Source organism: Danio rerio, chromosome 10 (assembly GCF_052040795.2).
Source record: "Danio rerio strain M-AB ecotype USA chromosome 10, GRCz13ab, whole genome shotgun sequence".
Classification (NCBI taxonomy): Eukaryota; Metazoa; Chordata; class Actinopteri; order Cypriniformes; family Danionidae; genus Danio; species Danio rerio.
This window is the reverse complement of record NC_141030.1, coordinates 25,186,607-25,208,996: the sequence shown is the minus strand read 5'-3', so window position 1 is coordinate 25,208,996 and position 22,390 is coordinate 25,186,607. Positions and strand designations below refer to the sequence as shown.

The window sequence follows — 22,390 nt, the reverse complement described above, 5'->3', positions numbered from 1 at the left end:
ATACAAACGAAAATACATGCATTATACTCTATACATTTTCATTGCGATTTATGTTTGCCTTCGTTGCTATTTTGTAGCAGTTTGGTGTCAAATTCTGACTGTTTTCACACATTTGCATTGTAGTCAAATCATTGAATGGTAAAAAAATAACATCAGAAGGATAGCAGAATTATTTAATTTTATGGAGAAAGGTATTTTAGAAAAATCAGTTAAAATCAACCACTTGCCACTACTTAATGTTTTAGCAAACTGTCATACAACGACTTTTAAAAGGTTTAATCTTTTTTATGTTTAGTCTTTTGTTTTATATTTATATATACAGAGCAGCATATATAAGTACCCCCTCACAAGTCTATCTTTTAAGTTCATATTTTAAATAGGAAGCTATACAATATTATATTTGTGCATACATTAGATTAGTCAGTACTGAAGCCCAGTTTGGAGCTTATCTGACAAAATAACTTACAATAATGGTCCAAAAACTATTACACCCAAACTTATATGATTTGTAAACATATTAAATACAAATTTTAAAAAGAGGAAAAATCAAGAAAAGCAAAAAAAAAAAATTATTTGCAATATTTTGCTTAAATTTAATTGTATTATCTTTCAAGTTCTAAATAAGTTTGGTGACTATAATTATTTAAAAATTAATATATTTGTTTATTTTTTTTCCAATTTCTGTTTAACGGAGATATTTTTCAACACATTTCTAAGCATAATAGTTTTAATAACTAAATTCTAATAACTGATTTCTTTTATTTATGCCATGATGACAGTAAATAATGTTTTACTAGACATTCTTCAAGACACTTCTATACAGCTTAAAGTGACATTTAAAAGCTTAGCTAGGTTAATTAGGTTAACTACAGGTTATGGTAATTAGACAAGTTACTGTATAATGATGGTTTGTTCTGTAAGAAATATATAGCTTAAAGGGGCTAATACTTTTAACTGCCATATACTTATATCTAAATATATACTTTACTGACTATTATTATTACTCCAGTGATATTAATTTTATAGGGATCATTGTGGTAAAAGATTCACATTTTAGATCACTCACAAAAACAGAAAACAAAGTCAAAACATGAATAAAGTCAAATCTAAGTTGCATTACAAAAGTAAAAAATACAGTAAGAATACTGTATGCATTATGTAAACACCAATGCAATCCTCTTTTAGAGAAATGTATCATTTGATTTATAATTGGAATGAAAACTGATATACAGTATGTTTATATGATATATATTTTTTAATGTCTTAGCACATAGTAACAGTTCTTTTAAAACCACATTGTCTTGAAGAATTTCACTTTTTTTTAGATGAAATGGTTTGTATGTGTTTACTTTATTGTCCCATTACTGGGAAATCTGTCTTGGACATATGTGATATAGTCAGACAACACCTTACAATACAATAAATTAAACATCAATTTGCACATAAAATATACCAACACCCTGCATTAAGTTACTTCTCTTCACAAATGAGTTATAAATAATAATAAAAGAAGAAGAAAATACTCTTATTTACTCTAAATACCTTTACCTTATGAAAAAATAAAGCCTTGATAAGACCAACATAACAGATTGCCTACATGAACACCTAACTATGTTTGTGAGGAAACCTGTTCAATACATATAATGTAAAATACTAAAGGACTGTGAACCCCACAGATTTTTTATCAAAGATCATTTCAACAGCCCTTGTTCTATTTAAAATTACAAATCCCCATCCCACAATACTTCCGATAATCTGTGCAAAGAAGTTTAATTCATGAGCAGTAAACTCAATATTGCTGTGTCATTCAAAAAAGTAATAAACAAATAATTATCCTGATCTGAGACACATGAACAGAATAGGTTAGCTAGCACAGCTCTGCGGTTCTCCTGTGTTAGTAATTCTTGCTGCAGAACAGCAATTAATGACCCTTGTTGTGTACGATCAGTAAAAAATGAATTAAACAGTTTTATATGAGTGATTTACTTTCAGTGCCAGTTTCTTAAGTAAAATCTTACTAAACAGCAAACTAAAATCAATAATAAGTAAACATGCACATGCTGGGGTATCCTCTAACTGTTTATTTACCAAATGAGAAATACAATTAATGACATTCTCAGTCCATCCAGTTAAAAAAAAAAAAGGCAGAAATTCAGTCAGCGACCATAGATTTATTTTTGCACATATACCTTTAAATATTGTACAAACAAATGATCTTTGATCTGTGTTACATATAATAAAGTATAAATCAATTGTTTTATCTAATGGAGCCTCAAATTTAAGAAAGAAATCATTAAGAGCATTGATTCCACCATTGTGGAGGATAGTAGCATCTGTGTGCAAGTCCAATATAAACTATATAACCAATATAAATAGCTAGCTGATGTTGTGCTGCCACTTCTTTTGTTTAAAAGTAACTGTGTAGTTACAAATACAGTGAAAATCTGTTTGCTAATTATACATACATACATGAACACATTAGTGCATTGAATGACTTTACGTTTTTGTGAGCTAAACTAGATTTTTGTTAACTAAGCATTGTATCAGTTGATATAATATGGTTATTTTCTGTAAATTTAAACAGTCCTATAAAACTTCTGTATTTTTACAGAAAAACCCTGGCAACCCCTGCTGGTATTTTTCAGTAAATTTAATGGATTTTTTTAGCAGTGTAAATAAATTAAAGCTAAATTATAAATGTTGTGTTGATTGAACTAAACAACATAACCTTACCTTTATGTAACTAACTTAAGTTCACTCAAATAAATATTCTTTCTTTAAGGTAACTTAACTCGGTTACGTGGAACCTGTTGACATAAAAAAAGTTAATTAAAGCCAACATATAATTTTTTTGAGTGCATATTAGTAACTACTTTCATAGCGCCCCAAAGTTTCCTACCATTTCCAGAAATATATATTTGTTCTGTGAAGTCTATGGTTTATCCTAGCCTTCTTTAACAAAATATTGTTATTGATTTATTCAATTTTATTTTATTTAATAACCCAAATTTAATACAGTTTTCAGCTTGCGTCCCAATAATTGTTCTCAATAATAAGATCTGTCCTCTATATCCATATCATGAAACATTCCACACATACAAACAAAACAACCATTTAAAAATGCAACACTTGCAGCAGACTAAAATAAGACTGTCATTTTCTGTGCGTCTGTCTATTTTAAAAGAGTTCTATAAGTGTGAAGTGATTCAAGTGAATAGCATTATGATTACAGTTCGCCAAAGGAGGCGTGCTTCAAGTGAGTTCATGGTTCTTTATTTCCCTTGTTTTTATCAGTAACTGACAAAGCACCTCATTAAAGGTTTGCTGGAACCTGACCATCTTTTTACAAAGCTTGTCAGCACTCTCTCAACATGCAAGTTCATTCTTTCTTAATTGTCTTTACATTTTAACTATAAAATGTAACATTTCTTCTTGCAATCTTTTTTTATTTCCGTTTTTAGGACCTTGTAATCAGATCTTTTGATTTATACATTAATTCATGATTAATTGTGCATTTGTTAAGCGTTGTTTCATGCATATTAGTGCATTTTGTTTCTTAATCATTTCTACTGTTACAACTATATCACATACTGTCCATTTGTACTACTTTTGATCTTCATAAGCATATTATTTTTTACCTAAACAACTAGAAGAGACACCCTCTAACTTTAAACTACTTTCTGTATACTAGAAGCTATGAAATTGTATATCATCTGCAGAGAGAAAAACAATACATATGCCCAACCAAACGCGTTTTCATTTAAAATCAAAATACACTCACTCACAACAATTCACATACAGACAGTACAGAGGATTGTTAAGACTTTTCACTGCAACTTAGCCTTTACTGCTCAAGATTCATGTCTTTCTTTTGACTTCTTTATGTATGCATTTATTCATGTTTATTGTTAGTTTATTTATTTTCCTTTCGCTTAGTCTCTAATTTATCAGAGGTCGCCACAGCGAAATAAACCGCCAACTTATCCAGCATATGTTTAAAGCAGTGGATGCCCTTCCAGTCACAGCCCAGGCCAGTACTAGGAAACACCCATACACTCTCGCCTTCACACACACACACAAAAACACTACAGCCAATTTAGTTAATCCAATTCACCTGTATTGCATGTCTTTGGGCTGTGGGGGAAACCAGAGCACCCAGAAAAAAAACCCACACGCACATGGGGAAAACATACAAACTCTACGCAGAAATGCCAATTGGATTTAAACCAGCGACCTTCCTGCTATGAGTTGACAGTGCTAACCAATGAGCCACCATGCCACCTATAATAATGCTAATATTATTGAAAATATAACCCTTTTTAAGGTATCATATAGCATTAAAATATATATCTTTATGGATCCTGAGGAAAAGGTTTTTATTCAACATCAAAATGTGTTCTACTATAATTACAAGTTTAGAGCTGTTTTTCCTTAGAGTATTTATGACAATATGAGAAAATATCATTGAATAGTATTCATACCTCTTCTGCCTCTTCTGTGTTAATAAGAGTTACAACATGTGCTCCAAATGAATCACTTTGAACTGATTTCAGAGTCCCACCAGCCGGAAGTGTGTTTTCATTATACGAGCTCACAAACTTAAAGTCACTGGTGCGCGAGCCTGTTGTCAGATACGCGTCATAATTGTAAGAGCTGCGGATAGTTCCTGCTCCATCCACATCTGCATAGTTTGGAGGCAGATAGGCGCTGGGAACAGCAACTGCTCCATCAAACAACAGTCTGGGCTTTCTCCTGTGACAAAACTTCACTGCCAACATCATTATGATGAACGTCAGGAAGAAAGTGCAGACGGAAACTAATGCAATGATCAAGTATGAGGTTAATTTAGAGTTGTTGTCCTCATAGCTCATATCTTTAAGTTCAGGAACTTCAGAAAGATTATCAGAAATCAGTAAATTCACAACACATGTTGTAGACAAAGATGGCTGGCCATTATCCTTCACTGAAATAACAAGATTCTGCTTCATATTGTCAGATTCAGAAATGTCTCGTTGAGTTTTGATTTCTCCACTATGGAGACCAATAGTGAAAAGTCCCGGATCAGTAGATTTTAAGATCTGATAGGACAGCCATGCATTCTGTCCAGAGTCAGCATCTACAGCAATCACCTTTGACACCAGAGAGCCTGAGAGAGTCGCTTTAGGGACCATTTCAGTCATTAAAGTCTTTCCATCAGGAACAGGGTATAATATCTGTGGAGAGTTATCATTCTCATCCGTTATGAAGACTTTGACAGTCACGTTACTGCTGAGTGGAGGAGAACCATTGTCTCTGGCAACAACTTTGACACTGAAGTTTCTGAACTGCTCATAGTCAAATGATCTCACAGTATGAATCACTCCTGTATCTCCATTAATAGAGAGAAATGAGGACACTGGGACTCCACTGACTTCACTGGGTACCAGAGAGTACAGTACAGTCCCGTTCTGTCTCCAGTCTGGGTCATTTGCACTGACAGAACAAACAGAAGTGCCTACTTTGTTATTTTCATTTATATATGCACTGTAGACCTGCTGCTCAAATACAGGAGGATTGTCATTCACATCTGAGACAAATAAATGGATTGTCATGGAGGTGGATAATGGTGGAGATCCCCCATCCGTGGCTGTGATGGTAATGTTGTAATCAGATTCTTTCTCTCTGTCTAGAGCTTTTGTCATTACTAGAGAGAAATAGTTTTTAACAGATGGGTTCAGTTTGAAAGGAACATTTTGCTGAACAGAACAACGAATCTGACGGTTTTCTCCCGAGTCTTGGTCTTGAACGTTAATGATTCCCACCTCAGCTCCTGGCTCAGAGTTTTCAGGTATCGGGTTATTCAAAGATTTAAGAATGATTCTCGGAGGATTATCATTAACATCGGTTATATCTATGATAACTGTTGCAGTCGATGCTAATCCAGAGCCATCTTGAGCATGGATTCCAATTTCATAGTTTTTCTCACTTTCATAATCGATTTCTTCAGTTACCAGAATTTGTCCTGTTTTCTTATCAATGGAAAATAGTTTTGAAGCTTTGTCTGATATCCTGCTGAATTCATATGTCACTTCTCCATTTGGACCTTCATCAGCATCAGTGGCGCTCACTCTGATTATTTCTGTTCCTGAAGGTGTGTTTTCAGCCAGAGTGACCTTATAGACAGGTTGATCAAACACTGGCACATTATCATTAGCATCTAGAACAGTGATGTGTATGACAGCAGTGCCAGACCTCTGCGGTGAACCACCATCAGTAGCTGTGAGTATCAGATCCATCTCTTTCTGCTGTTCACGATCCAACTCCTTTTCCAACACGAGTTCAGCATATTTTCCTCCATATGCAGTGTCATGCACAATTAAATAAAAATGACTGTTTTTCTCCAGCAAATAGCCATTCACGGCGTTACGCCCAATGTCTGAATCATGTGCCTCATGCAAACGGAATCGCTGGCCTTTATCTGCTGATTCTCTTATTTCAAAGTTAATGCGCTCATTGGGAAATCGAGGCGCGTTGTCATTTATATCCTGAATTTGAAATATTATACGGTGCACATCAAGAGGGTTTTCCAGGACGAGCTCGTAATTGAGAAAGCAGGACATTCTAGATCCACAAAGCTCCTCTCGGTCTATGGTCTCTGCTACGATTAAATCACCAGTTTTCATATTAATATCACAGTACCGTTTACTGATGTCCTCCGTGTCTATCCGAGATTTACGAGCAGACAGTTGTTTTACATCGATCCCGAGATCTTTGGCAATATTTCCAATAACATACTGGCGCTTCGTTTCTTCCGGAATATTGTAGTTCAGATCAGCACAGACGGTTATCGGAGGAAGCAAAATGACAGCAACAAAACACGCAAAGAAACGACCCCAAAATAAGACGTATTCCATTTTTGTTGCAGCTTAAGCAGTAATTTGCTCTTTGAATAATATCCCAATATTTTGATCGGCGTCGACTGATGGTTATTCCATTTTTTGCGGCGTTTATTCAAGCAGACAGAGCTTATGTCCTCCCATTAATGTGGGAGGAGAGACGCATCTGTCTTGGTGAATAGCGACACTCTGAGTATGTTTTGATCACTGCAACATCATTTGATGAATTAGAGACAGAATCAAGAGTTATTTTACTAATTATGCGCTGTTTGCATTGTTTAATTCAGATGGAATTGTTTTGATGATTGCATGCACAGAAGGCTGAAGTATATAGACGCTGTTCAGATATGTTGTGCTGAAACCAGATGTACGGAAGTGTTAGATTATAGAAAATACTATGAAATCTAAAAAAAATAAAAAACAAAAAAAATAAATGAATGAGGAAATGCGATTCTATATTAAAGGGGTTGAATTTTAGTCACGTCAAAACGTATTTATTTTATTTTATATTTATTTTAATTATTTATCTATTTTTATTTTAGCAATTTTTTAGTTAACTGAAACACTGTAGTTTTTACGATTAATATTACAGTGATAAAATACCTTAAAACAAAAGGAACCAAGAACAAAACCGCATGGAACAGCTAAAGGTGGACGAGATTAAATGCACAAGTGTAATTATGGTTTAGACAATTAGCAGATAACGAGACTGAAAATTTAAGAAAATTTCCAGAAAGAAAATTAAATGAAGAGAACGAATGTCCATATATTAGTCATTATTATTATTATTATTATTATTATTATTATTATTATTATTATTATTATTATTATTTCTTAACAATAGTTTATGCCTTAATCCGTTATATTTTAAGTTGTTAAAAGTGTGCAAAACAAGTATGATATGAGAAAAAAGTTGAAGTCGGATCTGGATCTGTTTAAATAATCTAGCTGAAGAGTATTTACAGATACGGTGAAATTTGGGAAGCAAAACAAAACATTAAAAACGTATAAATAATATAGATTTTTCATATTTAAATGAAGTATTTGCATAAATGTCCCAAATAAAAGTATGTTTTATGAATAACAAAGATATTAATTTATGTAATGAAATGGAATTTAAAAGACTTGAATTGGCAGACAAATCAGGAAACAGTAAAATAAGGTCAAGATTATATCAAATCAGGAGGGATCAGAAAATTGCAGTTGAATTTGACCAATGTAATTCCGGTCTACGAATGATGTTAAAACGCATTAAAAAAAAGAGAACATAAAATCGAACAGAATGAATGTCTTTTAAATTAATTGATTAACCAAGAAAGGCATTACTGAAGTATGTGAAATCTTTCAACAATGTGCAATAAACGGACACAAAAAGAGAACAAAAGAAAGACCAGTACATTTAAAACTCTCTTACCTCAACTTTATCTCCTGTTACGTCTAGAGTTATTATGCTTGAGCCGAAATGAATATTGTGTTCCTTATTCAGAGTCCCGCTGGCCGGAAGTGTGTTTTCATTATACGAGCTCACAAACTTAAAGTCACTGGTGCGCGAGCCTGTTGTCAGATACGCGTCATAATTGTAAGAGCTGCGGAGAGTTCCTGCTCCATCCACATCTGCATAGTTTGGAGGCAGATAGGCGCTGGGAACAGCAACTGCTCCATCAAACAACAGTCTGGGCTTTCTCCTGTGACAAAACTTCACTGCCAACATCAGTATGATGAACGTCAGGAAGAAAGTGCAGACGGAAACTAATGCAATGATCAAGTATGAGGTTAATTTAGAGTTGTTGTCCTCATAGCTCATATCTTTAAGTTCAGGAACTTCAGAAAGATTATCAGAAATCAGTAAATTCACAACACATGTTGTAGACAAAGATGGCTGGGCGTTATCCTTCACTGAAATAACAAGATTCTGCTTCATATTGTCAGATTCAGAAATGTCTCGTTGAGTTTTGATCTCTCCACTATGGAGACCAATAGTGAAAAGTCCCGGATCAGTAGATTTCAAGATCTGATAGGACAGCCATGCATTCTGTCCAGAGTCAGCATCTACAGCAATCACCTTTGACACCAGAGAGCCTGAGAGAGTCGCTTTAGGGACCATTTCAGTCATTAAAGTCTTTCCATCAGGAACAGGGTATAATATCTGTGGAGAGTTATCATTCTCATCCGTTATGAAGACTTTGACAGTCACGTTACTGCTGAGTGGAGGAGAACCATTGTCTCTGGCAACAACTTTGACACTGAAGTTTCTGAACTGCTCATAGTCAAATGATCTCACAGCATGAATCACTCCTGTATCTCCATTAATGGAGAGAAATGAGGACACTGGGACTCCACTGACTTCACTGGGTACCAGAGAGTACAGTACAGTCCCGTTCTGTCTCCAGTCTGGGTCATTTGCACTGACAGAACAAACTGAAGTGTCTGCTTTGTTATTTTCATTTATATATGCACTGTAGACCTGCTGCTCAAATAAAGGAGGATTGTCATTCACATCTGAGACAAATAAATGGATTGTCATGGAGGTGGATAATGGTGGAGATCCCCCATCCGTGGCTGTGATGGTAATGTTGTAATCAGATTCTTTCTCTCTGTCTAGAGCTTTTGTCGTTACTAGAGAGAAATAGTTTTTAACAGATGGGTTCAGTTTGAAAGGAACATTTTGCTGAACAGAACAACGAATCTGACGGTTTTCTCCCGAGTCTTTGTCTTGAACGTTAATGATTCCCACCTCAGCTCCTGGCTCAGAGTTTTCAGGTATCGGGTTATTCAAAGATTTAAGAATGATTCTCGGAGGATTATCATTAACATCGGTTATATCTATGATAACTTTAGCAATTGATGCTAACCCAGAGGCGTCTTTAGCTTGAATTCCGAGCTCATAGTTCTTTTCAGATTCATAATCAATTTCCCCTTTTACCAAAATTTGTCCTGTTGTCTTATCAATCGAAAATAACTTAGCAGTTTTGTCTGATATCCTGCTGAATTCATATGTCACTTCTCCGTTTGGACCTTCATCAGCATCAGTGGCGCTCACTCTGATTATTTCTGTTCCTGAAGGTGTGTTTTCAGCCAGAGTGACCTTATAGACAGGTTGATCAAACACTGGCACATTATCATTAGCATCTAGAACAGTGATGTGTATGACAGCAGTGCCAGACCTCTGCGGTAAACCACCATCAGTAGCTGTGAGTATCAGATCCATCTCTTTCTGCTGTTCACGATCCAACTCCTTTTCCAACACGAGTTCAGCATATTTTTCCTCATCCGCAGTATGTACGGTCAGTACAAAATGTTCATTTTTCTCCAGAGAATAGTCATTGATAGAGTTTTTCCCGATGTCTGAATCATGTGCCTCATCCAAACGGAATCGCTGGCCTTTATCTGCTGATTCTGTGATTTCAAAGTTAATGCGCTCATTTGGAAATCGAGGTGTGTTGTCATTTATATCCTGAATTTGAAATATTATACGGTGCACATCAAGAGGGTTTTCCAGGACGAGCTCGTAATTAAGAATGCAGGACATTCTAGATCCACAAAGCTCTTCTCGGTCTATGGTCTCTGCCACAAATAAATCACCAGTATTTGGATTAATATCACAGTACCGTTTACTGCTGTCCTCCGGGTCTATTCGAGCTTTACGTGCAGACAATTGTTTAACATCCATCTTGAAATCCTTGGCAATGTTTGCAATCACGTAGTGACGCTTCGTTTCTTCGGGAATATTGTAGCTCAGATCTGCAGACGCGATTTTCAGAATAAATAGAAGGAGAGCCACGAAAAACGCAAAGAAAGAGATTGGGTATAATCTCCGGTTCATTTTGGATGATTTAATATTCCAACTACCCCAAAAGGTTCTTAAATGAATGAAAACCTATTCCAGTAAGTTAACATGTGTCGACGGACGATTACTCCATTTTATGTAGCGTTTATTCTGTCACACAGAGCTTCTATTCCACCTTAGGTGTGGGAGGAGAGAACCGTTAATCTACAGTCTTAGTGAATAGCGACACTCTGAGTATTTTTCTGTTCATTGCATTATTCTTTTATTGTCAAGACAACATATATGGATCAATTTTTATTTGAGTTTGACACTGTATAAATACCTATAACCATTTTCATACGTTTATAGGCAATATTTTTATAATCAATTTGAAATGTTTACGCATACAATGATTAAGTACAAAATACAGCACTGGCGCTGTCCAGGCTTGTGGTGCTGAAAGTAGAAGACCTCACAAACACAAACAAAGGCAGTAAAGTAACTTCATAACTATTAAATAACCAAGCAAAACAATTTTAAATAAATGAAGGAATGTAATTTACTGCATTAATCAAAAAGTTTTACACTAAGTTATATTTTCAATGTATTGTCACTTTTAAATGGGTGAAATTTATAACACGTTTAGACCATCTACTCTAGAATTTTACCAAAGAACTACGTTTGTTTTAGATTAAATCAGCAACAGAAAATAGCTACCAAAGAGGAAAAATGCTAAAAAAAAAAAAAAAAAAAGAGTATTGCACAAATTCAGCTATAATAATAGCTAGTTTTAATACATTTCTAAACAAAATTGGAGGTCACATTTTAAACGCAATCAAAGAATAACAAAGGTAAAATTTATTTAAAAACTGACTTTTGTATTGTTTTAACCTGATTAATTTATTATTAAAGGTATGCAAGAACTCTAGTCGTTTAACATAAAAATGGCGTCCTACTACTGTTGACAATCTAAATTAAACTTTTAGATTTTTTATTGTAATGTAATAATATGCACCTTTTGTAAAGCTGCTTTGGAACAATAACTATTATAAAAAAACGCTATACAAATAAGCTTGGATTGAAATAGCTTTAATAAATAGGAGCAAATATAATTCACAAAGAAGTCAGTACGAAAAATAAGAACAAACTAGAAAGATGATAATGGTTCATACAAATATATAACACCAATTGGAGGAATTCTTAAAAAAAGAAAAGGATGACCCCTAAGGCTTTTTAACAGGCAATACCTTACAGCGATGTATAGTGATATTATTAATGCAATAATTAAAAAATATGAAACCAGTGGTAAAACATGAAATGTAATACAAATAAACTAACCATGTCTTAGCTTATTTTTATTTTCTTTAACGTCTAGTGTTATCATGCTTGAGCCAAACTAAATGTTATGGTGCTTATTCAGAGTCCCACCAGCAGGAAGTGTATTTTCATTATACGAGCTCATAAACTTACACTGCACATATAAAACGGCAGCTTCTGAACACACAGTCGCATCCTCCATAAACGTTTTTTAAGGGATTTAACTATAATAACAGGAGCATTACCATTTACATCAATGATGACCATACTTTAGAAGTAGCTGCTAGAACAGCGCCATCTCTTGCTTTAACCCGGATCTCAAATGAGAGAGTGCCTTCAAAATATAATAATCCTTTAATATAATAATCCTTTAATATAATTTAATCCTTTATATATATATATATATATATATATATATATATATATATATATATATATATATATATATATATATATATATATATATATTGCTTTCAACGCCATATGACTTAATTTATAAGAAACATCTTCGTTTGCTTCTTCATCAGCATCAATAACACTGACAACAACCAGAGCTGAATCTAACGGAAGATTTTCAGGGACACTCACTTCATATACTGACTGGGGAAAAAAAGATTTATTATCAATAATGTCCAAAATATTTATTTGTATAACTTTGTGATTTAGTACAACAAATAGCACTGGCGCTGTCCAGGCGTGTGGTGCTGAAACTAGAAGACCTCACAAACACACACAAAAAAAACATTAAAGTAACTTCATAACTATGAAATAAACAAGTAAAACAATTTTAACTAAATGAAAGAATGTTATACACAGAGACTAGCCGAAAAGAAAATTACTTAATTAATTTTATTCACCGCATTAATCAAAAGGTTTTACACTATATTTTCTACATATTGTCGCATTTAAATGAGTGAAGTTTAAAACACTTTTAGACCATACTCTAGAATTTTACCAAAGAACTACGTTTGTTTTTAGATTAAATCAGCAATAGAAAATAGCTGAATGTCCAAAATATTAATTTGTATAGCCTGATTTCTGAGGATTGTTCCTATCAGAAGCTGTCAAAATATTAGAATGTTTGTCTTGTTTTTTACGATCCAGTTCATGATCCAACACAATTTCTTCGTATCGCACAGTTTCCGCATTTGTTTTTACTGCTAAACTGAAATAAGCATTATATGAAAGTCTGAATCCTTGTACGGAATTTACTGTCTGGGTCAGCTGACTCGTCAATGGAAAACCGGGACCCTTTCATTGTTGGCAATGGTTTTTGTTCGCAGAGCTGTTTTCGGTCAATCCTTTCACTCTAAACCAATTCCACATTATGTGCGTCGATTTCGCAATAGCGATTTCGTCCATCAAGCTCGAACCTTGGGTTTCCTAATGAAAACGTATTTTATCTACTCTTAAATCTTCTGCACATTTTTCGACTAATGACTCTCGCTTAATTTCCTCTGGAAAGGAATATCGAACATCTCCCAAGCGTAATAAAATGGCGAGTGAATGGATGACAATAACTTTCCAAAAACGCATGCGTTTGGCAGTAATTCATGTTTTTAATCGTGAAGGAAAATGTCAGTGTCTGTTTCTGAAATAAAACATTATCATCAAACACAACTGTTTCTAAGCCAAACCAAGCTGGTCGAACCAAGAAAAAAAAGTCAGTGGGTGGACCAAAAGCATAGCATCAACAGCGACACATGGTGTGGTGTTAGAATATATACAGGCAAGATGTTCGTTAATTTTCAATGAAATATACAGTAGGCCTATATTAAATAATTCAGCACATTAATTTAAGATGTAAAGATTACTGGACATGGCCTACACAATAATTTTTAAAGAAAATGTAATTATAGTTAATAATCGAGGTTTATTTACTTGTGCGATAAGAGGATACACATAGTCAATATTTTCCACTAATAATTCGGGAATATAAACTGAAATAACTGTATATGTGAAACTACTGTTTAAAGAACATTGGAAACTACAACCGTTTACAGCTATTTTTTTTCAGCAAATAAAGACAATTCAAAACAAAAAATTAAATCTAAAACTTTTTTGTAGAATGAATGGCAGCAGTTGTGCTGTGCGTCATTTTTAGGTGCGTAAACAAGACACATTACAAACAAACAAACAAACAAACAAACAAACAAAAAAGCTTAAGAATCAAAGCAGGCATTTACTGTACCTCGGTACATTCCCCTACGTCAGACAGGCGCAACATATTAAAATCGATTTCACTCTTATCCAGAATCCCACCAGCCGGAAGTGTGTTTTCATTATACGAGCTCACAAACTTAAAGTCACTGGTGCGCGAGCCTGTTGTCAGATACGCGTCATAATTGTAAGAGCTGCGGAGAGTTCCTGCTCCATCCACATCTGCATAGTTTGGAGGCAAATAGGCGCTGGGAACAGCAACTGCGCCATCAAACAACAGTCTGGGCTTTCTCCTGTGGCAAAACTTCACTGCCAACATCATTATGATGAACGTCAGGAAGAAAGCGCAGACGGAAACTAATGCAATGATCAAGTATGAGGTTAATTTAGAGTTGTTGTCCTCATAGCTCATATCTTTAAGTTCAGGAACTTCAGAAAGATTATCAGAAATCAGTAAATTCACAACACATGTTGTAGACAAAGATGGCTGGCCATTATCCTTCACTGAAATAACAAGATTCTGCTTCATATTGTCAGATTCAGAAATGTCTCGTTGAGTTTTGATCTCTCCACTATGGAGACCAATAGTGAAAAGTCCCGGATCAGTAGATTTTAAGATCTGATAGGACAGCCATGCATTCTGTCCAGAGTCAGCATCTACAGCAATAACCTTTGACACCAGAGAGCCTGAGAGAGTCGCTTTAGGCACCATTTCAGTCATTAAAGACTTTCCGTCAGGAACAGGGTATAATATCTGTGGAGAGTTATCATTCTCATCCGTTATGAAGACTTTGACAGTCACGTTACTGCTGAGTGGAGGAGAACCATTGTCTCTGGCAACAACTTTGACACTGAAGTTTCTGAACTGCTCATAGTCAAATGATCTCACAGTATGAATCACTCCTGTATCTCCATTAATGGAGAGAAATGAGGACATTGGGACCCCGTTGACTTCACTGGGTACCAGAGAGTACAGTACAGTCCCGTTCTGTCTCCAGTCTGGGTCATTTGCACTGACAGAACAAACAGAGGTGCCTGCTTGCTTATTTTCACTTATATAAATGAAGTAACTGTGCAGTTCAAATCTAGGGGAGTTGTCGTTGACGTCAGAAACTTGTATGTTCAGAGAAATGTTGGAAAATAAGGGTGGTATACCTCCATCGGTTGCGATTATTGTCACATTGTAATTATCGATTTGTTCCCGATCAAGCGAACTACTTGTAGTGAGAATGAAATAAGACCTAATGTATGGCTGTAGCTGAAATGGCAGATTTGGCGAAATGGAACAACTAATCCGGCTGTTTTCTCCTGAGTCTTGGTCTTTTACGTTTATTACGGCTATCTCTGTGCCTGGTGTTGTGTTTTCTGGGATTTTATTTTTTAGAGATTTCACAGATATAACAGGCGCGTTGTCGTTGACATCATCTATTTCAATAACAACTTTACAGTGGCCTGTCTGACCTCCGCCATCCTCTGCTTGCACTTCCACCTCATATGAGGAGGCTTTCTCGTGGTCCAGCTGTCCAATAACTGATATTTCCCCGTAGTTTTCATCAATTTTAAACAACTGTTTTGTGTTGTCAGACAGGTGATTGATATAATATTTTATTTCTCCATTTGCGCCCTCATCCTCATCGGTAGCCGTGATTTTGATGACAGACGTTCCCAGTGCTGAATTTTCAGATAACCGAGCGTTATACAAAGGCTGCGAAAATAATGGTGCATTGTCATTCATGTCAATTACAACCACTTCAATAACAACAGTTCCAGAATTGGGAGGGTTTCCGCCATCTACCGCAGACAATATCAAAGAATGCTCTCCCCTTGTCTCTCGGTCCAGGCTGTTTTTTAAAACAATATCCACATAACGGTCTTTGCTTGACTTTGTATCAAGAACAAAATGTTTGTTTTGACTGAGAATATATGTCTGAACTGAATTAATTCCCACATCCAAATCCCGTGCCCGAGTTAATTGTAATTTGCTTCCTGTCGGAGCTCCTTCGCTTATCTCGAGCTTTATCGAACCTTTTGGGAAAACAGGAGGGTTGTCATTGACGTCCTGGACCTCTAAAGCGATGTTATGAAGTTCTAAAGGGTTTTCAAGAATAAATTCAAAGTGCATGATGCAGGGGGAGGCAGTTCCGCATAGCATTTCTCGGTCGATCCTTTCCGAAACAAAAAGATTCCCTGAATCTAGGTCTATTTCACAGTACCTTCTGTCCCCTTGGTAATCCAAACGGGCCTTGCGAAATCTCAAGCCATTATAATCCAAATTAAGATCCTTACTTAGATTTCCAATAACAAATTTTGTCTTGGTTTCCTCCGGCACAGAATAACGAACATCAGCAGCGGTAACGCAGAAAAGAAGCGATGTTATCCATAATCGCCATTTTCCCAAGCACAATTTAGACGTTTTTGCCATGTCTTCTTTGTATAATAATACTCACACAATCGATTTGTATCATGGACAGTCAAAGCACTGCGATTTTGACAAATGTTATCAACAGAACAGAAAAAAGAAGAAGAAAATCGCACCAAATGGGTGGGTTCTTATGTTCAAAACTAGCTAGTCAACAGCGACGCTGTGTGGTTAAAGTAAGTATAAAGAAACGAACCACAAGTGCGGTGTGTAATGTTTCAGAAATTGTTAATTAAATAGTCTCTAATATAACCAGTGCACTATGTCCCTTTATAAGATAAAGATTTCTTTACACAAACTTGGAGTGGACTTTTACTGCAGACAAGCCACATAAATACTAGCCAATAAATTGTTTGTGTTTCTTTTAAAAAGTTTATATTGCTTATTTCTTTTATAATAAAAACATCGTTTTATATGGTTTATTTTATTGAAGGGATAGTTCACACTAAAATGTAAACGTACTTACTATTTTTCTCACCCTAATGATTTAAACTTTTTTTTTTCTTTTCCAGTTGAACACAAAAGAAAATATTTTAAACAAAGCTGCAAATCTTTACCCACTGACTTCCATAGTAGAAACAATAAATAGTATGGAAGACAATAGTTATAGGTTTCCAGCTTTTTTATAATATTTTCTTTTGTGTTCGTCAAAGGAAAAAAGTTGAACAGGCTTGAAGCAAGTAAATGGTGAGTAATGATAATGATTTTCATTTTGGGTTAACTATCTCTTTAATATCCCTTAAATATAATTTCAGTGTAATAGAATTTGTATTGAAAATGTATTTTATTCATATGATCCAAAGCTCAGTTTTCATCAGTTTACATCAATCTCAAATGACCCTTCTAAAATCATTCTAATAATTAAAGAGAAATTTCAGTTCCAGTATAATTCCAGTATAATTCTCAGCTTTACAGCATGTATTGATGTACACACAAACGTTACGTTTCACAAACGCATTTGTTTTCAGCACCATGGACAGCGCAATCTATTGCCACTGTACAAAGCGCCTGGAATGGAAAGTGCAGAACAAAGCAGCAGACAAAGGTGAAACTATGCATTACATTTAAAAAGAGGGTATCCTAGAATATATATATATATATATATATATATATATATATATATATATATATATATATATATATATATATATATATATATATATATATATATATATATCTACAGAGAGAGAGAGAGAGAGAGAGAGAGAGAGAGAGAGAGAGAGAGAGAGAGAGAGAGAGATACAATTGTCTTAAATTGAAAAGTATGAAATTCAATTATATTTTCCAACAGGCAAAATTCAAACTAAACAATAATTTGTTTTGTTGAATTGTACACATCTGACATTCAAATCCAGAGCCTCACCTTTGTGTTTAATGTGCACACTGAACGGGAAGAAATAATTTGTCAAAAATGCATCAGATGATAGTTTTAAAGCACAAACTATTATATATATATATATATATATATATATATATATATATATATATATATATATATATATATATATATATATATATATATATATATTTTTTTTTTTTAAATGCTATATAATCTGAATAATTATTGATTTTAAATGTCCACTGAAAATTTTGAAATACACTTCTTTAGACATTGATAGTTTCACAATAAATCTTTGTCCTTCATGGAAACTTTATAATTTTAAAATGGTTCTTGAGCTTTTAACACGTTCTTAAATCTTTGAAAAATGTGCTGTTAAAGCTGGCTTAAGCAATGTAGGTGTTTAAATAATAAAATTTTAAATTTAATGTAATTTTTTTAAAAATGGGTTATTTTGTGGAACCCAGTGTAAGGGTCACATTTACATATGACCTGTCATTCTAACATTAGCTTTACTTTGGCAACAGTTTTATGATAAAACATTTTGGTAAAATGCATTCAGGGTATTGTTAAATCAGAAAAGCAATTCTGGTTTACTAACCACGTAGACGGGCAAAAACAAAACCACACAAAACTCTTAAATACTTATGAAAGAAAACTTTATTTGTGATTTATAAACAAAACACATTACCAGATTTCTTAAAGTAATATAAAATAATAAACACCATTACACTGATGAGCAGGTGTACAAAAAAGTCCAACAGATTTGCACTGTCAAAGTCAAAAGCTTAGTGCCACCTAGGCACTGCATGAGCTGATATATAATTACCACACACAAGCAGAATACATAGACCTTTTTATTTTCTCTTTTATCGTTTTTGAAATTTTTGTAATTTTTTTTTTATCATTTTGTTGTTGAAGGGAGAGGTTTATATCATAGGGACGTATGAACTGTTTCACATTACAGTGTTATTGATTTCAAAGCCTAGCACAAAACAAAGGATTGATCCTTTCAAGTTGCAAAAAATCATAAGATCTTAAAGAAAAGCAATTTAGACCATAACACTACAGCATTACATATACCTAGAATGTAAATGTCAATGTTGACCGCCACAGAGCCGACATCGTTTCTGTGTCTTCTTTTTACGCTCACTTCATGTATGCAATCAGTGTATGTCTGCGTGAATAATCTGATTTATATTTCCATACTTAAGCAGAGATGATGCACATCTCCGGTTTTGTTATACACGAGAAAAAAAATAATTATGAAAAAACATATCTGTTCATTAATATCTATATATAATTTCTGTTTTTAATTGCGTTTAACATGCAAAACAGTCACTTGGTGATCTGACAGCACTGAACCACACCTGAAAGAGACTGGAGTGTGTGTCTGTGTGCGTGTGTGTGTGTATGTGTGATGAAACGGCCTCATAGCAGCACAAACATCTCTCCTTTACTTAACAGTATATTTAAAGAAAAGAAGAGATGTGCTCCCTCTAAAAAAAGAACAAAAACAAACTGAAACCTTAATCATGATGTCAGAATGTTAAGAAAATGTTCCCATTATTTACAAAAATGTCATGAAGCTGTTTCGACAATAATTATATACAGTAGAAAAACTCTATACTGCCCTCTGCTATAGTTCCTCAGTCTAATCTCCGCTAACCCTCTATCATCGTTCTAGAAAGCACCATACGCCATGGCTAAACTTCTCCATAAGCATAGCTGCATAGTCCACGGTTAGCTCCACTGCTGTCAAAGCATAAACACGGGTGTATATTGAATTTATACGTGAATGTAGGGGCCAGTACATGTGCTTATGTTTCCTGCAGAAGGAGTGGCTTTTTTTCTGCTCTTTCCTGTTACGTTATACTACACGCACCACCAGGGGGCAGTACTGACATGAGGCCAGCACAGCACATCTGATAAAGGGAGGATGGCAATGTTAGTTACAAGCTGTAGGGAAAAAAAGTAGCTGGACTATGATTATACAGATGGGACGAAATAAGATGACGCCTATCAAACATTCAAAACGGCAGCAAATCAATTTAGTGAGTTTTGAAATGAAGCAACAAGCACCTTTTGTACAGTGTCTACAGACTTAGGGAACAAACTTGGATATCATCAGAGATGCAAAGGGTGTAAGCTGTTGGAAAGTAGCTGGACTAAGACTTAAAGCTGGCGGAAAGTGGGATGACGGCTATCAAACATTCAAAACTGCAGCAAAGGAAGTTGACTTTTTTTAAATGAAGCGATGAGCACTATTTTACAGACTTTTGAGAGGCTGTTGTGCTTCAGTCCTTTAGCTGTCCAGTGTGCGGACAGCCTGTAATGCTTTAGAGAGCAACAATCTCTAGGTTTATGCATCATATTTTTCGATTTGTATTTCTACATATCGTGGATGTGCATAATTTTGGATTGTATTAGAGTATTGGATTGCTCTTACAAAAAATGCTGAGTAAAGTGTCGTTCTGAGATTTGTTCGGGAGCAGAATCATTAGCGATCTCTTTGTTCTTTTCTAGAATATTTCAGGAGTTGATTTGACTGCTACATTCCCATCCCTTACTTTTAGATCTGCTATAGAAATCAGACACCGGTCTTTTTGGTGAAGGTGCAGTCAAATTTGTGTCTGGAAAGTTTTATTCCTTGCAGATCAAGACGTGAGATGGGGGCCCGGGGAGGTTGTTTCTTTCCCATATGAAGATGAGGGACGAAGGCAGAGAAAACTCTTGGATGAGTTCATATCCAGTTTAACTGGAAATTAGTTTGATCCTTTTAAGAGAGAGGGACATCCTTTGCTGTGGATGAAAATATCATTTACAAGGCGTGAGTGGGCTGGGTTTTTTTATTTTGTAGACTGCAGAGTCTTTCTTAGATGGGTTAGAACTATAAAAATAGCCAATTATAGTCATGTAAATGTTCACTGGGATAATTTGTGTTATTTATATGTGTCTGCACATAGAGCAAACTCTTTTCAGCCTGGACTTTGTAGATATGGTATATTGAAGGAATTTTCTCCTCTCTTAATGTTTTCAGTATTTTTGGTTTTCTCTTTCTGTCATTATTTGCTACAAACGCAAGTTGATAGCTTTAATATTGTAGTGGGACGTTCTTCATTACTCCTCGCCATCATCTTTCCCTTTATCCTTCTTGTCCTTCTTTTCCTTCTTCTTCTTTTTCTTCTTCTTAGACTCCTCTTTCTTCCCGAAAGTGATGAACTCGCCCTTATCATCCACGGCACCTGGGTCCTGCCGGATGGAGATGATGGCCGGAGAGCCGGGAATGATGAAGGCTTCAGGGGGAATCTCTCCCGGCTTTAGGGCTTGTGGAGGGCCGTATCCGGGGCCCGCACCATAGCGGAAGCTCCAGCTGTTACTGTTGATTCCAGCTCCAACAGGAGGAGACAGCTGTCCCTCTCCTTCACCATCTGAGTTAGAAAAGAGACAGACGTTAGATTCTGTCTTCACTTTCACATTCATTTATCTTTATTCATAACAGAGCTACAAATTATTCAAAACAGCTTTACAGTATTAAACAAGACAGTAATAGAATTGATGGTGCAAACTTTAAAATTGAGTTAATTCCTCCTATTCCAGAACATCTGTCATTATTGTTAATTAATTTTTGTTCAATAAGTAACATTCATTCATTATACAGCTCAGCCTCTTCAGTGCTGTCAAATCAATGTTGTTACAGAATATTACATTTCTTTCAAGCACCAAGTGACAAAGCCTGGAAAGATATGTAATTTCTTGCACAAAGTCAAATATTGGGTTGCCTAATGCAAAACCACAGAAATAAGACAACCCATTTACTAATTACTGTAGTCTATATACAGTCACCTAAACATTTTATTTCACAGGGGAACAAAGCGTGCAATTTAAATGATATTATTAAGCTTTAAATGTAATTTTTTTATTAACGGTTTAATGTTTAATTGTTTTTTATGAGCCAGAAATATTGCTGACAAATAATCAAGTAAATAAATACATAATCAATCATGAAATTAAGCTTGGCAAAAAATAAAAAATAAAAATAAAAATAAATAAATAAATAAATAAATAAATAAAATTATTTATATATATATTTTTTCCCCCAGAAAGTATTTTTGTATTAATATTTATTTATGTAATTAAAATTTGAAGTATAACAAGTGATTGTAATTTTTATTCATAGTTTTCATGACATTTTCATTTTATTTTGTTTATTTAACTGTAATAAGAATAATACATGTATTTTTAACTGTCCATACTGTACATCGCAAAAGTGATGATAAAAACAATTATAATGCCACAAAGGATTTTTATTTCAGATCAATGCTGTTCATTTAAACTTGATAAAAAGGAGCTAAAAAGTCTACTTTTTTTAAAGCATAATGAAATGTATGTATATACAGTTGAAGTAAGAATTATTAGCCTCCTTTGATTTTCTTTTTATTTCTTTTTTAAAAAATTTCCCAAATGATGTTTAAACAGGGCAAAGACATTTTCACAGTATGTCTGATAGTATT

At 34.6% G+C, this 22,390-nt stretch overlaps 14 protein-coding genes and 1 non-coding gene across 37 annotated transcripts in view; 1 reads left to right on the top strand and 14 right to left on the bottom strand.

Annotated features, from left to right (window-relative positions):
- Positions 1-6,893, bottom strand: part of pcdh1g3 (protocadherin 1 gamma 3) — a 142,753-nt gene extending 135,860 nt beyond the window's left edge. Inside the window, exon 1 of the mRNA NM_001023577.4 lies at positions 4,482-6,893. Within this exon, the coding sequence (NP_001018871.4) occupies positions 4,482-6,893 (2,412 nt within the window). The remainder of the gene's footprint in view (positions 1-4,481) is intronic.
- Positions 1-10,698, bottom strand: part of pcdh1g2 (protocadherin 1 gamma 2) — a 146,558-nt gene extending 135,860 nt beyond the window's left edge. The window contains exon 1 of the mRNA NM_001023578.4: positions 8,290-10,698. Coding sequence (NP_001018872.4) covers positions 8,290-10,698 — 2,409 coding nt within the window. The remainder of the gene's footprint in view (positions 1-8,289) is intronic.
- The window catches only part of pcdh1g1 (protocadherin 1 gamma 1), a 152,400-nt gene extending 135,860 nt beyond the window's left edge, over positions 1-16,540 (bottom strand). The window contains exon 1 of the mRNA NM_001020804.4: positions 14,150-16,540. Within this exon, the coding sequence (NP_001018640.4) occupies positions 14,150-16,540 (2,391 nt within the window). The remainder of the gene's footprint in view (positions 1-14,149) is intronic.
- fbxw11b (F-box and WD repeat domain containing 11b) overlaps positions 1-22,390 on the bottom strand; it is a 649,789-nt gene that overhangs the window by 422,785 nt on the left and 204,614 nt on the right. The gene's annotated exons all lie outside the window — the stretch shown is intronic.
- The window catches only part of LOC141376356 (uncharacterized), a 273,156-nt gene that overhangs the window by 156,550 nt on the left and 94,216 nt on the right, over positions 1-22,390 (top strand). For 13 of the 23 annotated variants that reach the window (XR_015501062.1, XR_015501069.1, XR_015501065.1 and 10 more), the window contains one exon: positions 21,071-21,534. The exons of 5 other annotated variants lie outside the window; for them this stretch is intronic. This is a non-coding gene — a transcript (uncharacterized LOC141376356). Of the gene's footprint in view, positions 1-17,049; positions 17,225-17,505; positions 17,583-21,070; positions 21,535-22,390 lie in introns of those variants that run through there. 5 more of the 23 variants (XR_015501067.1, XR_015501047.1, XR_015501044.1 and 2 more) reach the window with 2 other exon arrangements.
- pcdh1a1 (protocadherin 1 alpha 1) overlaps positions 18,520-22,390 on the bottom strand; it is a 142,910-nt gene continuing 139,039 nt past the window's right edge. Inside the window, exon 4 of the mRNA NM_001024095.2 lies at positions 18,520-21,307. Within this exon, the coding sequence (NP_001019266.2) occupies positions 20,997-21,307 (311 nt within the window). The 3' untranslated portion in view covers positions 18,520-20,996. The remainder of the gene's footprint in view (positions 21,308-22,390) is intronic.
- The window catches only part of pcdh1a2 (protocadherin 1 alpha 2), a 126,635-nt gene continuing 122,764 nt past the window's right edge, over positions 18,520-22,390 (bottom strand). Inside the window, exon 4 of the mRNA NM_001024096.2 lies at positions 18,520-21,307. Within this exon, the coding sequence (NP_001019267.2) occupies positions 20,997-21,307 (311 nt within the window). The 3' untranslated portion in view covers positions 18,520-20,996. The remainder of the gene's footprint in view (positions 21,308-22,390) is intronic.
- Positions 18,520-22,390, bottom strand: part of pcdh1a3 (protocadherin 1 alpha 3) — an 87,398-nt gene continuing 83,527 nt past the window's right edge. Inside the window, exon 4 of the mRNA NM_001024097.2 lies at positions 18,520-21,307. Coding sequence (NP_001019268.2) covers positions 20,997-21,307 — 311 coding nt within the window. The 3' untranslated portion in view covers positions 18,520-20,996. The remainder of the gene's footprint in view (positions 21,308-22,390) is intronic.
- The window catches only part of pcdh1a4 (protocadherin 1 alpha 4), an 83,005-nt gene continuing 79,134 nt past the window's right edge, over positions 18,520-22,390 (bottom strand). The window contains exon 4 of the mRNA NM_001024099.2: positions 18,520-21,307. Within this exon, the coding sequence (NP_001019270.2) occupies positions 20,997-21,307 (311 nt within the window). The 3' untranslated portion in view covers positions 18,520-20,996. The remainder of the gene's footprint in view (positions 21,308-22,390) is intronic.
- pcdh1a5 (protocadherin 1 alpha 5) overlaps positions 18,520-22,390 on the bottom strand; it is a 79,709-nt gene continuing 75,838 nt past the window's right edge. The window contains exon 4 of the mRNA NM_001024100.2: positions 18,520-21,307. Within this exon, the coding sequence (NP_001019271.2) occupies positions 20,997-21,307 (311 nt within the window). The 3' untranslated portion in view covers positions 18,520-20,996. The remainder of the gene's footprint in view (positions 21,308-22,390) is intronic.
- The window catches only part of pcdh1a6 (protocadherin 1 alpha 6), a 75,036-nt gene continuing 71,165 nt past the window's right edge, over positions 18,520-22,390 (bottom strand). The window contains exon 4 of the mRNA NM_001024101.4: positions 18,520-21,307. Within this exon, the coding sequence (NP_001019272.3) occupies positions 20,997-21,307 (311 nt within the window). The 3' untranslated portion in view covers positions 18,520-20,996. The remainder of the gene's footprint in view (positions 21,308-22,390) is intronic.
- Positions 18,520-22,390, bottom strand: part of pcdh1a7 (protocadherin 1 alpha 7) — a 71,162-nt gene continuing 67,291 nt past the window's right edge. Inside the window, exon 4 of the mRNA NM_001024102.2 lies at positions 18,520-21,307. Coding sequence (NP_001019273.2) covers positions 20,997-21,307 — 311 coding nt within the window. The 3' untranslated portion in view covers positions 18,520-20,996. The remainder of the gene's footprint in view (positions 21,308-22,390) is intronic.
- The window catches only part of pcdh1a8 (protocadherin 1 alpha 8), a 67,368-nt gene continuing 63,497 nt past the window's right edge, over positions 18,520-22,390 (bottom strand). The window contains exon 4 of the mRNA NM_001024103.2: positions 18,520-21,307. Coding sequence (NP_001019274.2) covers positions 20,997-21,307 — 311 coding nt within the window. The 3' untranslated portion in view covers positions 18,520-20,996. The remainder of the gene's footprint in view (positions 21,308-22,390) is intronic.
- The window catches only part of pcdh1a9 (protocadherin 1 alpha 9), a 57,651-nt gene continuing 53,780 nt past the window's right edge, over positions 18,520-22,390 (bottom strand). The window contains exon 4 of the mRNA NM_001024104.2: positions 18,520-21,307. Coding sequence (NP_001019275.2) covers positions 20,997-21,307 — 311 coding nt within the window. The 3' untranslated portion in view covers positions 18,520-20,996. The remainder of the gene's footprint in view (positions 21,308-22,390) is intronic.
- The window catches only part of pcdh1a10 (protocadherin 1 alpha 10), a 34,395-nt gene continuing 30,524 nt past the window's right edge, over positions 18,520-22,390 (bottom strand). The window contains exon 4 of the mRNA NM_001024105.2: positions 18,520-21,307. Coding sequence (NP_001019276.1) covers positions 20,997-21,307 — 311 coding nt within the window. The 3' untranslated portion in view covers positions 18,520-20,996. The remainder of the gene's footprint in view (positions 21,308-22,390) is intronic.